Source organism: Vicugna pacos, chromosome 8 (assembly GCF_048564905.1).
Source record: "Vicugna pacos chromosome 8, VicPac4, whole genome shotgun sequence".
In the NCBI taxonomy this organism is placed as follows: domain Eukaryota; kingdom Metazoa; phylum Chordata; class Mammalia; order Artiodactyla; family Camelidae; genus Vicugna; species Vicugna pacos.
The window spans coordinates 49,185,099-49,204,679 of NC_132994.1; the positions used below are offsets into that span (position 1 = coordinate 49,185,099).

At 34.4% G+C, this 19,581-nt stretch overlaps 1 protein-coding gene across 1 annotated transcript in view; it reads left to right on the forward strand.

Moving 5' to 3' along the window:
• LAMA2 (laminin subunit alpha 2) overlaps positions 1-19,581 on the forward strand; it is a 518,385-nt gene that overhangs the window by 433,141 nt on the left and 65,663 nt on the right. Inside the window, exons 41-43 of the mRNA XM_072965855.1 lie at positions 5,226-5,328; positions 14,810-14,926; positions 16,367-16,549. Coding sequence (XP_072821956.1) covers positions 5,226-5,328; positions 14,810-14,926; positions 16,367-16,549 — 403 coding nt within the window. The remainder of the gene's footprint in view (positions 1-5,225; positions 5,329-14,809; positions 14,927-16,366; positions 16,550-19,581) is intronic.

The window sequence follows — 19,581 nt, forward strand, 5'->3', positions numbered from 1 at the left end:
ATAAAGAAGTTATTTGAGGAATATTAAGAAAAACAATAAAAACATAATATAGAAATTAAACAATAACTTTTAAATTTGCTTATTTAAATAATAAGTCACTGGGATGTAGGTTTACCATCCTGAAAAACTTAACTTCAGGTCTCACCTTCACATCTCCTTTCCCTAAGAGAGCCTCCTCTGAAAACAAAACACAGATATTTCCATGCTCCATTATGGCAGTAATTATCTTTATTAGGGATTCTTTTTTGTTTGTCTCCCTACTCCACTGTGGTTCCACTAGAGAAAGCAGAGTCTTTTTACCTGTGAATAATCAGAACTTACTCTGGTGCTTGAGATAGCTAAAAAACTTTTGTTGAGTAAACCAATCAATTCATTCATCTATTAATCAATGACATGGTGCCTTAACAAGTCACGATGAATACTTAACAAATAGTAGAAAGAAAAAACTAACATATATTAAAAGCCAAGTAAGTGCCAAGCCTCTGTTAAATCTTTATAGACTTTGTCATTGTATTTTTTCCTGTATCTTTCCTTCTCTAATGATGCTTTAAATTATCTCACATTTTCTATAAATGATTTTAACTAATAAAACATAACAGCAACATACATGTAATAATAGCTCCTATTTTGTATATTATATAATAAAAGGTTTTATATAATTTTTACATAAAAATATGTTTATTTGTGTATTACACACAGAGAGAACTTATCTCTAAAAATACAATCTCTAAAAAGCAAGAAACAAAATATCTTACAACTCTAAGAACCTCATTTATATTTCACATATGCTGTAGACACAGCTCAGAAACTCAGATGTGATGCTTATAAATATGTATGAAGTATAATTAGCTTGGAAAATGCTGCTTCATCACCTGTCCTGATATTGTTGATGTGCTTCAATAACTTACTAAGCAATGTTGGAAAAGGAACTCTCCAAATTCCACTGAATTGAAACAGTTCTGTTCATCCATAACGTGTTAGTGTTTTCCATTCTGTTATCATATGAAAGACTTATCTTTTAAACCTGGATTGTTGGTATACTGCTTGTAGCTGACAACTGAATGCAATCAGCTCTTAATATTTTGGAATGCTTCTTGAAACATTGAAACCTGTCATATTCCTCCCCATCTCTTGAACCCAAACCTCTCATTTCCAAAGCCCTTGCCTAAGGTTACAGCTGTCTTTTCTCTGGCGCGTACTGTTACAATAGCCAAATGATATCTCCTTTTCCTCCCACACAGCTGCCCAGTTCATCTTCTTGGACTAAGTCTCTCATTATACATTCCTACTTAGAAACTTTCCGTGGCTTCATATTGCTTGTCCAGTTTCCTTAGTCTGACATTCCAATTCTAGAAACTGACTCCAACCCACATAACAGCCTTACTTCTTCACACCACCCTTCATAAAATCTATAGTCCTTTGCAACTGAAATACTTGCTCCCCATCCACACATCAGAATTCCCTACCTCCTTGTCTTTCCTTACTTTGTTGCTCCTGTATCTCCTACATTCTCGTACATCTGAGAAAGGAGTAGTTGACTAAATCTAGGAAGAAATCCTTGGCTTCCTGAAAAACAGGAAAGACAAGATGCCTGGAACCAAAAGGCAGGCAGGACTCGTAAATGCAACATGGGAAATTAGCAGCGGGGAAGTTTATCAGCAGATGGACTGGAGTCAGGACTCAGTCGCGTTACTGGATGACAGTGCAGAGGTCTAATGGAAGACCAATAAATGGATAATCATCCAGTCATACTGATCAGAAAAATTCAGAAAGGTCACCAAAATCCAACATCAGGAATGAAAGAGGTGGAATCACAACGACTTCTGCAGACAGTAAAGGATAATAAGAGAAAATTATGAACAACTTTATGCCAAAAAATCAACAATTTGAATGAAATGGACAAATTATTTGAAAATCACAAACTACCAAAACTCACTCATAAATAAATAACTTGAATAGCACTATATTCATTAAAGAATTGAATTTTTAGTTAAAAACCTTCACACACAGACACACAAATACACAAAATTCAGTTCCAAGTGACTTCACTGGTGAATTCCACCAAACATTTAAAGAAAGAAGCAACAAATTCTTCAGAGAACTGAAGAGGAGAATGCATCCTACCTCATTCCGTAAGGCGAGTATTACTATGATCCAAGCCAGACAAGGTACTACAAAAAAAGAAATTATAGGCCACTATCCCTCGTGAACATAGATGTAAAAATTGTTGACAAAGTTATAACAATTGAATCCAAACATTTATTAAGACAAGCTACAAACTGGAAGAATATATTTACAAACTACATATCTGATGAAGGATTTGTATCCATATTATGCATAAATATCTTTCAAAACTCAGCAAGAACAAATAACCTAATAAAAACTTGGACTAAAGATGTAAACAGACTTTGTCACAGAAGATGATAAATAAGCACATGAAAAGATGCTCAACATTGTTAATCACAAGGAAAATGCAAAATAAAACCAAAATGATGTACATGCCTATTAGAATGTCTAAAATTTTAAGACTGACTGTATAAGGTATTGACAAGGATATAGAGGCAAGTATAAGTCTCATGCACTGCTGGTGGGAATTTAAAATAGTACAAATAATTTGGAAAATGTGTTGATAGTTTCTTAAAAATGTAGACATACATCCAGCACATAATCTAGCCACTCCACTTATAGGTGTTCACTCTGAGAGAAATGAAGGCAGATGTTCTTGCAAAGATTTGTACACAAATGTTCACAGCAAACCTATTTAGAATAGTCAAAGCTAGAAATAATCCAAATGTCCATCTGAGGGGAATGAAGAAATAGATTGGGGCATATCCGTATAAATAAAAGAGGGATCATATGTTGACACACACAGGGCAAGGATAAATGTCAAAATAGTTATGCTGAATGAAAGCCAGACAAAAAAAGAGTGCATACTGAATGGTTCTATTTATATAAATTTCTAAAAAATGCAAACTAATAGTGATGGAAAACACTCTGCTGTGTGGAGATGGAGAAAGACGAGGAGTAGAAGTTAGGGATTGAAAACAAATGGTGGGTATGTTCTCTGCCTTGATTGTGGTGATGGTTTCATAGGTGTATTTAGGTCAAAACATATCAAATTGTACATTTTTAATATATGAAGTTTATACCTCAATAAAACTGTTGAAAAGTAGAAAAAAGTAGAAAAAAATGAATATTGTGCATCACTGTTTGTAGTCCCTCCACAATTTCCACAGCTCAGACTTTGCCCTCTTCCCCCCTGTCTGGCCCTCCTCCCTCTTCCCTCTCTCACCTCCTTTCATTAATTTTCTTACACACAGCAAGTCAATTCTCTCTTCCTCCTTTACACCCTATGCCTCACTTTGCATATCCAAGATTAGCTTTAAAATTTTAAATGCTCTTAAGATTATGTTCTTGTAGAAAGGAATTCACACCTCAAGGCTATGCAAAAAGATTCTTCTTTTCCTTCCTTCCTTCCTCCTTTCCTTCCTTGCTTCTTTCCTTCCTTTCTTCTTTCCTTCCTTCCTTCTTCCCTTCATCTAGTATTAGGAATGACCGATATCATCCTGATGACTCAGGATCATCGTTGTCAACATTAGTTATTTTACTATGATAATATTGGCATCTACTGAAACCTACTTCAACTTATCCAAATTGACTTGGACTCCTGAGCTTTAAAAATTCATCTCTCTACTTGTTGGTTTTCTCTTTCTTCACTGTCAGACAGATTGTCAGCTGTCACTACTTTCAGGTGCCTGTTTAGAGAACCTTCATCTTTCTTTCTTTGTAATTTCCTTTCTCTAATCTGTTTTGATTTAGGAAACCTGTAACCAAGGGAATAAGAATGGCATGTAAATTTGGAACAAATATAGAACCTGAGTGGGTAATGGAGGTTTTTTTTTTCAGTAAGGTACATTGGATTTCTGCTATTTATATGGACACTCTTGCCTCTTTTTCAAGATAATGACACTTATGTGATGTTACTGTATCTAATTCCCCAGAGAAACTGTAGAACTAAGAATTTCTATGTTCTCAGTTGAAGAGAGTGTCCATTTTCCACAGAATAATTTGCCAGAGTTGTCAGACAGCTCTTTTGGCAAGCACTCGATATAAAGGCAAATGTCTCTTTTTATTTATGTAGATATTTCCAATATATCCTTTTGTAGATATCATGGTAATTATATAATCAAGCTGTTCTGTGAGTAATAGATTATTTAAGTGAAAACTGTTGGAATAATACCTTAAAACAAGTTTTACCACAACAGCAGCAAGTTCTGTAATCTTTCCTAGTTTAATGCTCAAATACTATGACTGATTAAAAAAATGTTATTAAGGCACTGGACATGTCTTTGAAGAGGGTTATGTCTGGGCTAACCTGAGATCAGATCTATAACTTCAACAGTAAGTGTTTAGCATTCTCTAGCTCTCATTGAACCCTGAAATACTTTCCAATTTAAAATTTACATTAAGAGCCTATTGGATTTATCTCTTGGTATTAATGTATTACATAATGATTCCTGAGGAGCAAACACTATTAAAATGCATAACTAAACATTCAATTGAGATGATCCTTTTCTATTCTTTTTGTGTCGCCTCTTTTAATCCAAGCCTCAGCAAATACATTTTTGCTAGGACACGATTGTGGCTCAGAGATCATCATTTAGAAGATTTTGTTTTGCCCTAGTACTTTTGAGATGCATTAAAAAAAAAAAAGAGCAATCGTCTTCCTCATTTCAACACCCAGGGACCCGAAATGCTCCCCTACTTACTCTGCAACTCAAGTGAGATGTGTTAGGGATGAAGTCAGTGGATGTGTTTCATTCTTAATTTGCTTGACCATTCTCCAGCGCTTGATGGTGCTAACCAGTTTATGACCTTGCAACACTGCCAGTCGTCAGACTCTGAGCCACTTCTGATCTCCTGGTTTCCATAGTCTCATGCTCTCCTGGTTTCTCTTTGTCCGCCCTGGAATCCCAGTCACCTTGCTATCCCCACTTTCTGCCCTTGAATGTTGGGATTCCTAAGTGTTCTGTCCTAGGCCTTCTTCTCTTCTCCCAGTAGAGTCCCCTGACTTTAATCGAACATGTGCTGATAATTTACAATTCTACATATGTCGCCCAGAATATTTTCCTGAAGGTAAACTCTGTATACCAATTGCCTGCTAGATATCTCTACTCCATAATTCTATGGATTTAAATATGTGATGCTTCTTTTTCTGTCCACAGGCAACAGGTCCTCAGGGTTCATTAAAGGAAGGTGCCAAGGGCTCTCTTCAGAAAAGCTTCGGGATTCTTAATGAAGGCAAGAAGTTAGCAAATGATGTAAAAGGTTAGTGTGGCCTCTCTTTATTATTATTTTCAGGTTAATTGTAGTTGTAATTTGTAGGATATTTTATCACACTATTAGAAACGTGTAATTGTTTGCAGCATGGTTTTTATGATTAATTTTATATCTGGATTTAGTGCAAGTAAACTATCTCATCACTTTTACAGTATTTTGTCTTCACATTCATTTGGTACTGGGAAATACTTTATATTTTTTAAACCTAATTTCTATAGCATCATTTCACTTGTATCTAAAGTATTGGTAACTTTTAAAGTATGATAAGTTTTAAAGATCGCCCAACACTACCTTTTGTTTTTCTTCAGAAGTGAATCAGGTAGATGTAATATAATTGTCCTTGTGAAACTTCTGATTTAGTGGGGCACATGTCTCAAAAGTTCCACACCTTTTTATACATATTTTTGTGTATTTTATTCCTAATTCAAGAATCAAAGGTCATAAAATATCTACCCTGATATATTATGGGTTTTGCATTAAAAATATATTATTCACTATAGCCACTCTCTAGATAAGCTATTATATTTATTATTTCATTCCACTGTCTCCTGTTTCTCATTTGAGTTGCCTCCTGTTTCCATCTTCAGTCTCATTCCTCACCATTTTCTGTCTTGCATCTAGCTCCCCAACCTTACTGAAATATTCGTGTCCTTTGAAAAATGCGCTGCCCCTCCAAGCCTCCAAGTTACATGGTGTTAATTCTCTCTGGAACACTTCAGCCTCCCTCTTTCTTTTTCATTCAACACCTTCTACCAGACCTTCAAGATTTCACTCAAATGTCACTCAGATCTTCTGCAGGAAATCTAGCGCCCCCGTCTGAATTAAATGCCCCTTCTCTGTGCCTCCCTTTCTCTGCCACCACGGACTTAGTTTCCATCTTCTTGAGGACAGCCACAGGATCTTCTTTTTAACATTTGCATTTCTAGTGTATAGTATCACAATGACTATCTCAAATCAGGAAGTAAGCATATTTTTAAAATAAAAGAACAGTGTTGATCTTTACTAACCTTGGAAGGAGAAGAGGTTTTATCATCATTTATATCTGTCATGCTGTAAGCTGATAGTCCTTGGTCTCCACTAGAGGCTGATATGGAATTACAAGTTCTGTCCCCATTATAGACGGCACTCTGATAGTAAAATGCTTCGGATTATGTACCACAGGTAAAATATGACCCCTTATATACATGATTCAGTGCAAGAGATTGCACTTACTACAACCTAAAGAGTAACTACAGGGTCAAAACCTGTTTTCCTATCAGACAAGTTGCACTGATCTCTACTTTGCCATCACTCCTTCCTCTGCAAAGTCCTTGCTCAGAGCTGGGACCAGGGTGAAGTGAGTGAGGTGAGCCATGCAAGTGTGGAGTTAGATTCTGTTTTTATTTAAAAGTTTAACAGTTTGCTCATTATTGATCTTCCTTGAATTAATTTTGATTTTTTTAAAAATACTGCATTGAAACAGTTTTATCTGGATCACTGAGTTTTGGGTGCCCCTTTGAATTTCACACCTGACATGAATACCTGAGTCACCTCACCCACTCCCAGCCCTGCCTTTGCCTCTCTTTCCTGCCAAACCCTGATGTTATAAAAATGAAAAAAAGGAATTCCATTTTTAGGAATGTTTTTCTAAGGGGAAAAGAAATCTTAGGACCCGGCATGGTAGAAAGGGTTAGGTGACAGAAATGTTCATTAGTTTGAATGTCTTTTTCTGTACTTCAGGTAGTACATTATTTAAAGTAATGAAAACCCACAAACTACTCAAGTAATAATTCCTCCAGAAATCCAAGCCAAGGCTCTGACGAAGATGGGAGTGTTTTCTTGCTACATTATGACATTTCCCCTGATTTGTGGCCAATTATACAAGTTATAAAATGGCTGTTAATCAGGGAAATGTCATATATTACCACCAGGAACTGCTGAAGTAGGCCCTACAGAGCAAAATACTTGACAGCAGCTATTAAAATCGAGATTTAGTCATTTCTCTCTATGTTGCCTCTTTTCCTATGAAGGAATAAAAATGGTGGGCCAGCATACCCTCCATACCTCTAATTTGTTACTTGATTCGATTCAGTAATATCCAGTTAGTTTGTGAGCATTAGTCAGGAATGACTTAGTGCTGCTCCCTGCCATTTTTATGCTGTCCTTGCCTTGGGGGAGTCTAAGCTTGCCAGGGGCAATTTGTTTTGCTTTTTAATTCTTGAATATACATTTGTTAAAAGTAAATTTGCCCTTGTGCGTGTCTGAGGTTTGAAGCCAGTCTACACTGAATTGATTGAATGTCCATGGAGATAAAAATTGTTTTGTTGATGGATGTGGGGCTTGGTCCAAACTGATGATCAAAAGAGAAGATAAATGAATGCCACCGGGTGAATTAATACTATTTTTCAGATTGGCAAGAGACTTTGTCTATAAAATAGCCAGTTGAGGTTCTCATGGAAAGTGTACAGGACAAGGAATGAAGTAGGGATGATATATTAGAAGTCTGAAAAATACTAAGATTTTACAATTATATATCTTATATGAAGTAACTTTTCAATTTTATTTACTTCTTAATTTATCCCTACTTTTTATCCTTGCCCAAAATAAGTGAAATTATTTAATTACTTAGGAACAAATAGATAACATTTCTGTTAAATGGGAATGATGACCATTCATATGGAATGAAAAGATCTATTCCCAAGCCCAAAAACGTGGAATCAGTAATTGCATGACAGTACAGTGCCAGAGTTATTTCAAACATTAATTTTAATCAAATTAATCCATACTTTCCTTCTATACTATGATCCTCCAGACACTGAGTCAATAAGTCTAGACAAGTGTATCAGAATGGTTTTGCGATCATGAGTATAATATATTTGCAATTACTAGCCTGTTAGGAGTCTGTGTTATTATTTCAGATCAGAAAAAAGAGAATAAACAGGAATATTGCAATGATGTTAAACAAAGTATGATATTGGAATTAAATTTTTTCTAGGATATTTTTATGTTATTAAAAATATACTCCTTTTGAATTTGCACACTGCCACTTGCCAGAATCAGCCTTCCCGTAGGTGAGCATGTGAAAGAAAAACAAAACCCATTCCACTGACAAAAAATAATCTTAGACTAAATGGATGAAATCAAGCCTAGATCCCCTAGCCCACTGAAGTCTGGGGAACAAAACAACCTTTTCCTGTAGAAACTGGTGATTCCTCATACAGAGTTTTAGTTCCTCCTTGGGAGTGTGAATAGAGAAGACCGAGAAAGTAAAAGTGAGTTGGATTCAGTTTAGGAATTCAAATGAAAAGTGGCAAAATAGTGGCCAGACATGGAAGAGAAGGAACTATTGGAACCAGAGTGCTTGTCTCACTTCAAAAATATTTAAATTCAATATCTTTTAGAATACCTTACTGGCCAACACAGAACCAGCCTCAGGCCCACAGTCAGGCTTTAGAGCTGGTCCTAGAGGAACCACGTGGAGTTTTCCATGTCTGGTCATTTTGATTTTTCATTCTACTGGCTGAAGACAGGACTCCTCTCTATCCTGATATCTTAAGTCTTTGGCGATCTCAATATTAAGAAGACAAAGGTCTACATAAGTGAATGAAAATTATAATAAAGTTACTTGAGAGAAATTGTACCCCTTATATTCTTAAAATATCCAAAGATAAAAATATAATGTAATGTAATAAAATTAATAAATTGTATAGAGCAATCACATATTATATAATTTAGTCATTGGTTACCTTTGGTATGTAAAATGAAATCATTTAAGTCAAAGAAATACTAACAATTTGAATAAACAGCATAGAGAGAGAGAGAGAGTGAAGTCAACACTTTAGCCCAAGTTAGTCTGGCTCCAAAGCTGATGCTTTTAACCACTGCTGGACAAAAACCTCTGGGCTTCTGCCGCAGTGCAGAAGGTAACACATTAACATTCATGGCCCTAACAAATGTTTGATGAATGAATGACTGAATGGATAAGAGTAGCAGGAATCTCTCACTGCCGGAAAGGTCAAAATCAAGGTTTCCACATGACCTCGTACAGACCCCTTGCCTATTCCAAACTTTCTGCTTCAGAACTGCATATGGAAGCACTGCAGAGATTAACCTATTCTCTAACTTAGAAGGAGCCTCTAGAACAAAAGATGAAACATATTTGTAGCCTTGTAAAATTTTTTTTACAAAGAAATCTTAAAGAGGATATTCCTCCATTTTTGGTAAAGGAGCAAATCAGAAGTGATATCGAATGCAAGTAGTAGTTCATAATAAGACAAATGTCATGGTAATGAAGATTTTCTTTGCAAAATGTTATCCAGATGGCAATTTGGCAGTAGATTCCATTTAACTAAATCCCTTCAAAATTAAAAACAGTTCTACAAAATTCACCTTTGTGAATGAGGAATTCTCTCAAGGTATTTATCTGTAGTGTGTTCATGTTCGTAAAAAATAAAAAATTGCATTTGAGGAACTTAACTATATAAGTTTGAATAACCAAAATAGAACACTCACCTTAAAATCTATAAAAATCATCCTTACACTTACACTTGAAAATGAGGGCTATATACATATATTCAAGAAATATAAAAAGGAAATAGACAAATTTAGATTCTGGACTGTGCAGTTTAAACACAGAAGATAGCTAATCACAAATAACATTATTGAAAACTGGCAAACACACCAGGACAATTATCAAACCAATAAGAATTATTTTGTTATCATTTACTAACTGCCTGTGATAAATCCAACACTTTGTCTTACATCCTTCAATTAATTTATTTCTCATATCAGTCATATGAAGGAAGGTGTTATCTTCATTTTACACATGTAAAAGGGATGGAAATGACACTTGAACCCACATCTTCCAACTCTAAATCCTGTAATGATTTTATTGCACCAATCATACTACTTTTTCTAATGGCTAGGATTTTTTAAAAGACATTAATAATCAAAGAAATAACTTGTAACAGCTTTATTTTGAGATATTACAGAGCAGAGTTCAATGTTACCAATTCTAAGTAAACTAAACTCTAATACATATTTAGCACAGTGCCAGGAACAAGGTCAACATGAGTCAATGCATATTATTAATGGAAGTAACTTACAACTCTGTCTGGTGCTTTTCATTTTGAATATGTCTACCTCGCTCAATGCCAGTGGTTATGCAACAAAGGGGAGTGATATTGTCAGACACGTTCACAGTCTGTCCTGGCTGCTCTGCTTCTTGCCCTCGCTTTATGAGCTCTGCCTCTGCCAAACCCATGCCTGGACATTTGTCTTCTAACATGTGAGGACCAGATGAGAAAGGGAGAACCAAATCTGGGGTATATCTGTGTAGCCTTTGAGGTTTGACGGGTGTGATATCTAGAGAGAAGATGAGTGACTTGGCTACAGCTAATAAATAAGAAAACTGAAGAAATGAGGAGAGTAAAATGGACAAGATGGCGCTATGGATTACAATTTGGGTCCCTTTCTTGTTCTCAAAAAATCACAAGTAATGAACTGGGTTGGATTTTTTTTTTTTTTTACTGCTAACAATTCTGTTTCTTTGGCCATGTTACAGTTCAGACTATACCACGTGGGTTCTTTCTCACATTTTGATTGTAGATACCTCTGCCTCATATATATCTTCATTTAAAGCCAGCCTTGGAGTGCTTATTTTTCTAGGTTTTCATGGCTATCATTTTGTAACTTTTCCATTTAAAAATCTGCAGTTGTTTTCTGTACACAACTTCTATTCATCTGAAGAATCAGACTGAGAAAGTCATAAAATGTTTAGAATTGGTTTGAAAAATTCCAAAAATTACTTCAGAAAAAACAATCAGAATGTAAGAAAGGATAAGTTAAAAAGAAATCAGAGTTAAATAGCTAAAACAAAGAAGTCAGAACAGGCTCAGAATATTCCCATCTTGACATTCTAGTACAAAAAGCAGAGGAACAAAATTACTGCTTTGGAACTTGAGGAATGGCAGTAACAATGTTCTTCAGATCAATCTTTCTTCTGAATAATTGGCCTGATTGTTCAGCCAGTGTTTGCTATCAGAATTCATAAAATAGTATAAGCCAAGCAATGCCCTTTAAATTAATGGTTTTTTTCACTACACATGAATGCCTTGTTTGCCAGAACATTTTGAATGTTTCATTATTTAAAAAAATCAAATCCAATCAAGAAACTAAGAAATGAAATTTGTATTGTACTATTTCCTTAACTGATGAAGACTTCCAAGTTAATATCAAAAGAGCAGCCTTTAACTATTCTCAGGGAATTCATATAGCTATCACAGTCATAATCAGACTGTCTTTATTTCAGAAAATATTCTTTAAAAAACCTATTCAAAGATTTTATTTTAGTACAGTGAAAAATAACAGCAGTATTAAAATAAAGATGAATTGTGACTGACAGAGGAGAAAATCTAATCACTTGGAAAGTATATTTTGAAGGACTAGAATTGAAAATAATAATGTCTTAGTGACTGAAATGGACATATTGATGTTTTAAACCCAGGCTTTGCTGGAATATTTTATGCTTTGTTTTTCAGCAGATCTCTGGCTTGGAACTTAAAAGCAGATGCCTCAAACAATATTATGTGCTTCTATTACTGTAGTATAACAGTGGTGAAATTTGTCTGCCTATAAAACCCTGATATGAATTGGAGTGAATCATTAATTAATATGTTAAGTACTCTTTTTTTATATCCAGAAAACTGATAGTTCAGAATTCTCCACCTATCTTCCCCTCCCTTTGCTGTTCTTTCCAGATGAAGGCCAATAAAGGCAAGGATTGTTCTCCAAGCTGCCAGTGGCTTGTTCAGTTCTTCCAGGAAGCCCAATGCACTCCCTCTACAAGGGGTGGACACGCAATGAAATCAAGACTGTTCTGGCTCTGTTCTGCGAGATACAGTCTCTCCTGATCTACCCACTCTGGGTACCAGGAAAGTGATGAGAACAACAGTTTTGGTGTTGGCAGATAACAGTCTTCCCCAATTTAAGTCCCTTATTTTTTTAACTGTTTTAAATAAAAGAGCAGAAATATTTCCACAGGGAAAACAATTTAACCAGATATAAAATGAAAGGTTTTAGTAAACTGCCCCTCACACCACGGTTAACTTCCTTACTTGTTCTGCTCCTAGTTTTTATCTGCTGTAAATACTGTCAAGGTTCTCTGGGATGTTCTTCCCCACCTACCCACCACTGGACCCCATCCTGCCAAAAAATTTTTTATATGTGTCAACACATATATATGGTGGCCCTTGCATCTTTGCATGGAAAGGTCTTAGGGTTTTTTTTCCATATCTGCGCTTACTCATCTAATTCTTTTTAAAGACTGCATATATATCACTGTGTTCTTATGCCATATTGAGACAAACAATCCCTGATACTGAGCATTTTTGCTATTTCCCTTTTTTTGCTATTACATATAAAGATCTAATGAATATTCTAGAAGATATATATTGATATACTTTTACAAGTATCTATAGGGTAAATTTCTGTCAGTAGACTTGCTGGGCCAGATACATGTCTACTTAAAATTCTAATAAATGTATTGAATTACTCTTTAAATAATGACATCAGTTTGCACTTGCACCAACACTCTTGCAAACACTTGGCATTATCAGACATTTGACTTTTCCCATTCTGATAGATGAGAAATGATATCTCACAGTTCCTTTGCTTTGTATTTTTTATGATGATATTGGGTGCTTTATTTTATTGGGTGATTGATTGTTTTTATTTATTTTATTGTGAACTACCTATTCTTATATTTTGCTGATTGTCCTTAAAAATATGGAACACTTTGCACATTTGTCTGTGGTTTTACAAATGGGCATTGCTAATCCTTTCCAAATTATTCCAGTTTGATTGTATATATGTTGCTTATGTGAGGCTCATAAGGTTTTTTTTTTAAACCATTACCATTTTTTTTTTAAGGCAACAAAGAAGAAAATGAGAGGGAGGAAGGAGAGAAGGGAAAAGGATGGGGAGCAGGTCGGGGGGAAGAGCCCTGCTATCTAATATGCTCCACTGACTCCTGGTTGTGACTACCAATCCTCCAGTAGAATGCATTAAAGAGCACAATATCTGGAATCAGACTGTGTGGATTTGAATCCCAAGTCTGTCGTTTACTAATCATGTGACCTTAAGAAACTGATGTAAATTCTCTAAGGCTCAATTTCCTCATTTGTTAAATGCAGATGATAACCGCACATACATCATAAAAGTTATCGTGAGGTTTAGAACCCTAAACGTGGCGCATACGCATACTCAGTGACTGCCGGTCATGCCTATCACTAAATGTTGGCCAGTCCAGATCAGGAGAGCATCCCTTCTTTCCTGATTCTTCCTCAATGCTCCTCCTTACTTGGGGACTCCACCTTTTATTCACATTTTGCATTTCTGAGGGGCTAATTTAAACAGTTAGTATGCATCTCCCAAGGGAACAACATCATGGCATAATAAACTATTTAAAATACCTTCAAGAAACTATCTGATTTATCCAGTCAGAAGAGGTAAAAAGATTTGCAGGAAGCATAGGGTTTTACATCATTCATTTTTTTTAATTCCACCATTCACTATTAAATGATGTAAGAAAAAGAAGGCAGATTCAGTCTTGATACATTTGCAGTTCGATGCATATCTAAGCAAAATTTCTAAATTTGCATACTTATATCAGCAGATTGGATCTTCATTTTCTTTCCTCTAAAAGATTTCATGACTTTCACCCTTTATATTGTTACACTAAACTCTGAAATACTTAGTTACTATGATAATACAAACTAACCTGAAGTTTGGACAATATTAAAAATTGGTGGAAAGAAGTTGGAAAATTTACATTTGTAGTATTACATTATTTCTAATAAATGATTTATTCTAGTGTTAAAGAAAGCATGCTAAAGTAGCAGGGGAAAAAACCCTATGTAAGGCCTATTTGAAGCAACTTATAAAGTATAATTTTCTCTATAAAAAAAGTTCATTAGAAATGTGCTAGAAGCTACTTTTCGACTCCTTTGATTTTTATTTGTTTCAAATAAATATTAATAAGTGATGTTTACTAAAGTTGGGAGATTCTGCTTAACAATCATACCTATTTGAGATCTTTAAAAGCTAATCCAACAATCCATTTTGGCAATAAAATTTTTAAAATAAGTGGAATTAGTAGGAGTGGTGTCAAGAAAGCATCATTAAAAATGCAATAAAGGCCAATCCTTTCAAAGTTTTTTCTCCATAGAAAGCGATCAGATTAAGTCAAGTAAAGATCAGATACCAAGAATAAAATGTAACTGTTGAACATGTTGAAATGTCAAATGGTCATATAAGCACATATTTTATATTCTGATCTGAAATATATTTATGGACAGATGCCAATAAATTAATTGAATCAATTTTCTTGCTTTTAATTAACTTTATACTAAACTAACCTAAAATTGTATATCCAGCTATAACCTCAGAGATGATTAAAATTGTGTCATCCTTTTTTGTTTTCTGTTCACAGAAAATGAGGACCGTCTGAATGGCTTGACAGCCAGATTAGAAAATGCCAATGTTAGAAACAGGGATCTCTTGAGAGCTCTGAATGACACTTTGGAAAAATTATCAGCCATTCCAAATGGTAAGCATTTAGGGCACTGCAAACTCTGCTAGTTGATAGGAACTTTTGAAGAACGTCTAACTTCTACCATTTTTTCTAACATTATATTTGTACTGTTGTCAGGCTATTAGATACAGGCTTTCTTATGAATTCTTTGTGAGAATGAGAAACTAAATCATACTTTACAATGTGATGTTTCTCATCATTTGCTGCCTTAGCTGACATCCATAGGAATATGTTACAAAAAGGAAAATATAGCCATCTTATTATTATATTGTTCTTTCGTGTTTCAGCCCAGAAAATCTTATATTGTGGGAAAGACTAAAATCATACAGACACTATTCTCTAAACTGTTGATGTGCTACCACAAAATTGCAGTTTATTACAGTACCTACAGTTATTGGTGAGAGCCAACTGCCCTTCAGCACATCTTTCTTGGCAAAGTTCAGTTCCTTAAACGTTTCAGCTTTCAAAAACGCGAAGAGTTGAAGCATGTCTGCAATATCTTTCTACCTATTACAAGTACTTGGAGTTAATGTTTGGTATTAGTTCCTGAAAGCACTATTCTTTTAGGGACAATATTTTTGTATTTTTAATAGCATAATAAGGTTAAACAATAACAAGGGTTGCTAACATTTATTGAGTGCTTACTCAATATGTTTATGTTAAGTGTATGTAATCCTCATTCTAGTCCTGCAAGGTGAACAGCATTATTATCTCTACAGGGAACACACTTAGACATAGTATACCGAAGGCCATTGATAAAAGAGGAATACAGGAGATTTGAACCCCTCAATTTAATTTCAGAAGCTATGATCTTAACTACTAATCTACACATACTAGTAAGAATACATATATGTACTGTATGTATTTTATACAAATTATGATCAAGGAAACAAATGCATATATTTATACAACACGGGAAATATTAAAATCTTAATAATTTTTACTTTTTTTAACATTAAAAAAACCTAAATTTTTAGTAAGGAAGTACATAGAAAATTTCCAATGCTGAAAACAAATATAAATATACAGACATATGGTCTGGTACCTGAAAAAGCCTCTCCATCCTAAAATTAAAATACATTCATTTTCCCCCACCCTAGAAATGCAAATTAAATCTTAAACCTACTTTTAAGCTATATGATTAATTTGGATACATTTCTCTTTTTAATAATGTTCAGCAGCAAATCACAATATACCCTTACACAGTGACCATTTAGAATAATCACTTTGCTATTTTAAGGGCTAATCAGGCATTCATAGCAAAGGTCCTGGAGAAAATTTAATTTAGCTAAAAATGTACTTCATTTGCTATAACCGAATGAGACAGAGTTCAGCCTTTCTCTTTGAGTGTGTGTCCCTGAGGTCAGCCAGCCGCAGCCTCGTTTTGACAAGCATGGGTTAAGCCACTAACTCCAGACCCTTTGTTTTGTTTCTCATATCGTCTTCTGCTGACAGACACGGCCACTAAACTGCAAGCCGTTAAAGACAAAGCAAGACAAGCCAACAACACAGCTAAAGAGGTACTGGCGCAGATTAAAGATCTCCACCAGAACCTTGATGGCCTGAAGAAAAATTACAATCAGCTAGCAGACAGCGTAGCCAAAACAAATGCTGTGGTAAAAGATCCTTCAAAGAACAGTAAGATCTCCTTTTTCACTTTGATTATGTCATTTATTTCTTCACACTTTAAAGGGTCCTAGACTCATAACTGTTAGAGAAGGAAGAGACTCTCTTAGTGATGGAGTCTGCGTCTTCCTTTCATAGACTGAAAGGGCCCAGGAATTAAGTGCCTGCAGCTCCAGAGCCAGAATCCAAGGCTCCTGGCTCCACCCAAGTGCTTACCTACTCAAATTTTGTCCAATTGAGAGGAAAGTAGGAATTCTCAAAGTCTGCATGATATTTAGTGTAGGGATGCCCACATGCTTTTTAATCCTTCAGTGTAATTGAAAATACAGTTATACTTGGGAAGTTATATCCTCAGAGTTGGTGAAATTCCATGGAACCTAGAGGTCAAGGAGCACTCTTATTAGCAGGCCTGTTAGAACAGGATATTAAAGTGGTATCAACTTGAAACGCATTCACATTGGAAAATATTGATATTATTTAGATTCTAGTTAGTTAAAATTTTCAGGAAATTAAAGCATTTATCTAGTTTATCAAGATTTCTTCACATCTTTTGTATATTACATTAAACTATATTGAGTTAATAAGGACTTACCGAAAAAAGGTGGGAGAACTGAATATAATGATAATTTAAATTATTAAGTGTAGTCGATAAGCAGTATGATTTTTAATATTTTTCCGTTCTTTAAAGTGATGAAGTGTTATCTTAGTATGTGATTTCACCAAAGAATATGCTAGATTCTTTGTATTTGTCACTCTCAAGAGACTAGCTTTCTTTCTATAATACAATATATTTATTGGGAATCAAAACATTTGTAGAAAATAATGACAAAAACACTGTTATTGATATTATATGCTGTATAATCCAGATACTGTTTGGGGAGTGGAGCCTGATTTTTCAGCAATTTAGCCTCAAATGTAGCCTCAAATCCAATGCTAATGATGCTATGAAATACTAGATATGACTAGCCTAACTCCTTCATGAGCAAGTACAAACAATCTAATGTGCACTTCAGAGCTAGGGAGAAAGATTTCATTATTCATCATGTCTTCAAGGAAGAAAAAGAGGAGATACACAGTTTTTAAATTTTGTCTTCTGTAAGCCTAGAGTTAGCTTAACCCTGTAGTTCAAAGGTTCCATCTGTATAACTGATTCAGAAGCATGCCAATTCACAATATTTCCCCCCCATAAAATGAATGAAAATAAGTTTTAAGGTAAATGTCTCTCTCTCTTTTACTTATTTTATAATTTAAGATATCATTCATTCATTTTCAGATTAATTCTCAACTGATAGTGGCCTTTGTATAATGAGATATTTCTCCCTACCTTCAGTGATTCTATCATCAATCAAAAGAAATAGTTAATATCTCTAAACATTAATTAAACTGGGTCTGTTTCTATCTTATTAAAATATTATAATAAATCTCCTTTTAATCTGAACAATGGCCAGCTAAATGACTTGTTTTTGTAGACTTTTACTTGATAATACTAGTCTGACTTATTGGTAATTAGTCTTGTGAAAAGTACCGGTTTTTACAGTCACTACTGTATAATATCAATAGATATTTTCTCATGAATTTTCTATTTTTTGTTTTACTTCCATATGAAATTACCTGCAGAAATCAGTATGTATATGTTTATTTGCATTCCTTCTAGTAATTTTTATGCTTGATTGTCTATTGCAAAAAGCTTCAGCTTTGCATGTTACCATGTTTTGGTATTGCTGTAAATATTGGATAGCTATTCTTCCCAGCATCACAGTATTAATGCTAGATATATAGAAGGAATCTTGCCTTACAAAAAGTTAGTATATGAATGTATTCGATATAAATATTTCAATTGTGTTTGAAAAATTAGTGAAGTACCTATTTTACCCACATAGAAGTGGAAAATTGAATTCCTCTGCAGATTGAACTACATTATGATGTTTCTGATAACACAAATTCAGTCACTGAAGTCCAAATGATTTCTTTGCAGCAGGATTAAGATAGGTTAAATCTACATTGTTATTGTTGCTTTTCCCCCCTGAAGCTTGCTTCTCCCATTTTTTCAAGTAATTATTCTCAAATTTAAGAGAATTATATTTGGAGAAGCACAAGATAAAGTTAATAAAATTAGATCTTAACAAATGAGCAAGCACTAAGATATAAAAATATTCTCTCTTAAACATCTCATAGTTAAATTCAATGTCAAAAATAAAGCTGCAAAATAGAAAATAATAATAATAAAATCCAACATATCAAAACCTGAGAAATATGACCAAGGCTGTCCTCAGTGGAAATTGTGTGCAATGACATTACTAAGAAGCATTGAAATAAACAATTTAGGCAATCAATTCTGTAAGTCAGACAAACTAAAATTAACTAAAACAAAGAAGATGAAAAAAGTTAATGAATTAGAAGACAGAAAATACTAGATGTGATAAATCCAAATGATGGATTCTTAGGACTATACAGACAAAAATTTTTAGATGCTTCACAGGGTTAATCAAGGAAAAGAAAGCAGAAATGGACAAAGTTCTGAAGGAGCTTTAACTAGATAAGGGAGGAAATTTCACACGTAAGAGAGGACTTGGCAAAACTGTAGGCTAATAAATTTTAAAGCCTAAAAAGAGAGATAATTTTGTAGTAAAACATTAAGTTATCAAAATCTATCTTCAGAAATGATTTTAAAATTTGCACAAACAATTATGGAAGAAAGTGAAGTTTTCAAAAATTACTGCACAAGAAAGCATCAGGCTCAATATCACAGGTGATTTATTTTTAAAACCTTCGAGAAGATTGTTTCTATATGACTTCAACTGTTCCAGAAGATAGAGGGAAAAACAAAACAAAACAGGGATGGGAGGACTTCCAGGTTCCATTTGGAAACATTTGATAAAAACTGCTGGGAGCTTTAGATGAAAAGGACCCGTTACTTGTCTAAGTAGTCTCAGCTTAACCCTTTTTTCTCTTCCTCATGAATCAAAATCTAAATCACTTTTTCTCAGTCGCAGAATAATTTGTAGAATATCAGAGTAATATTGGAGAATTAAAGGAAGTGGAAA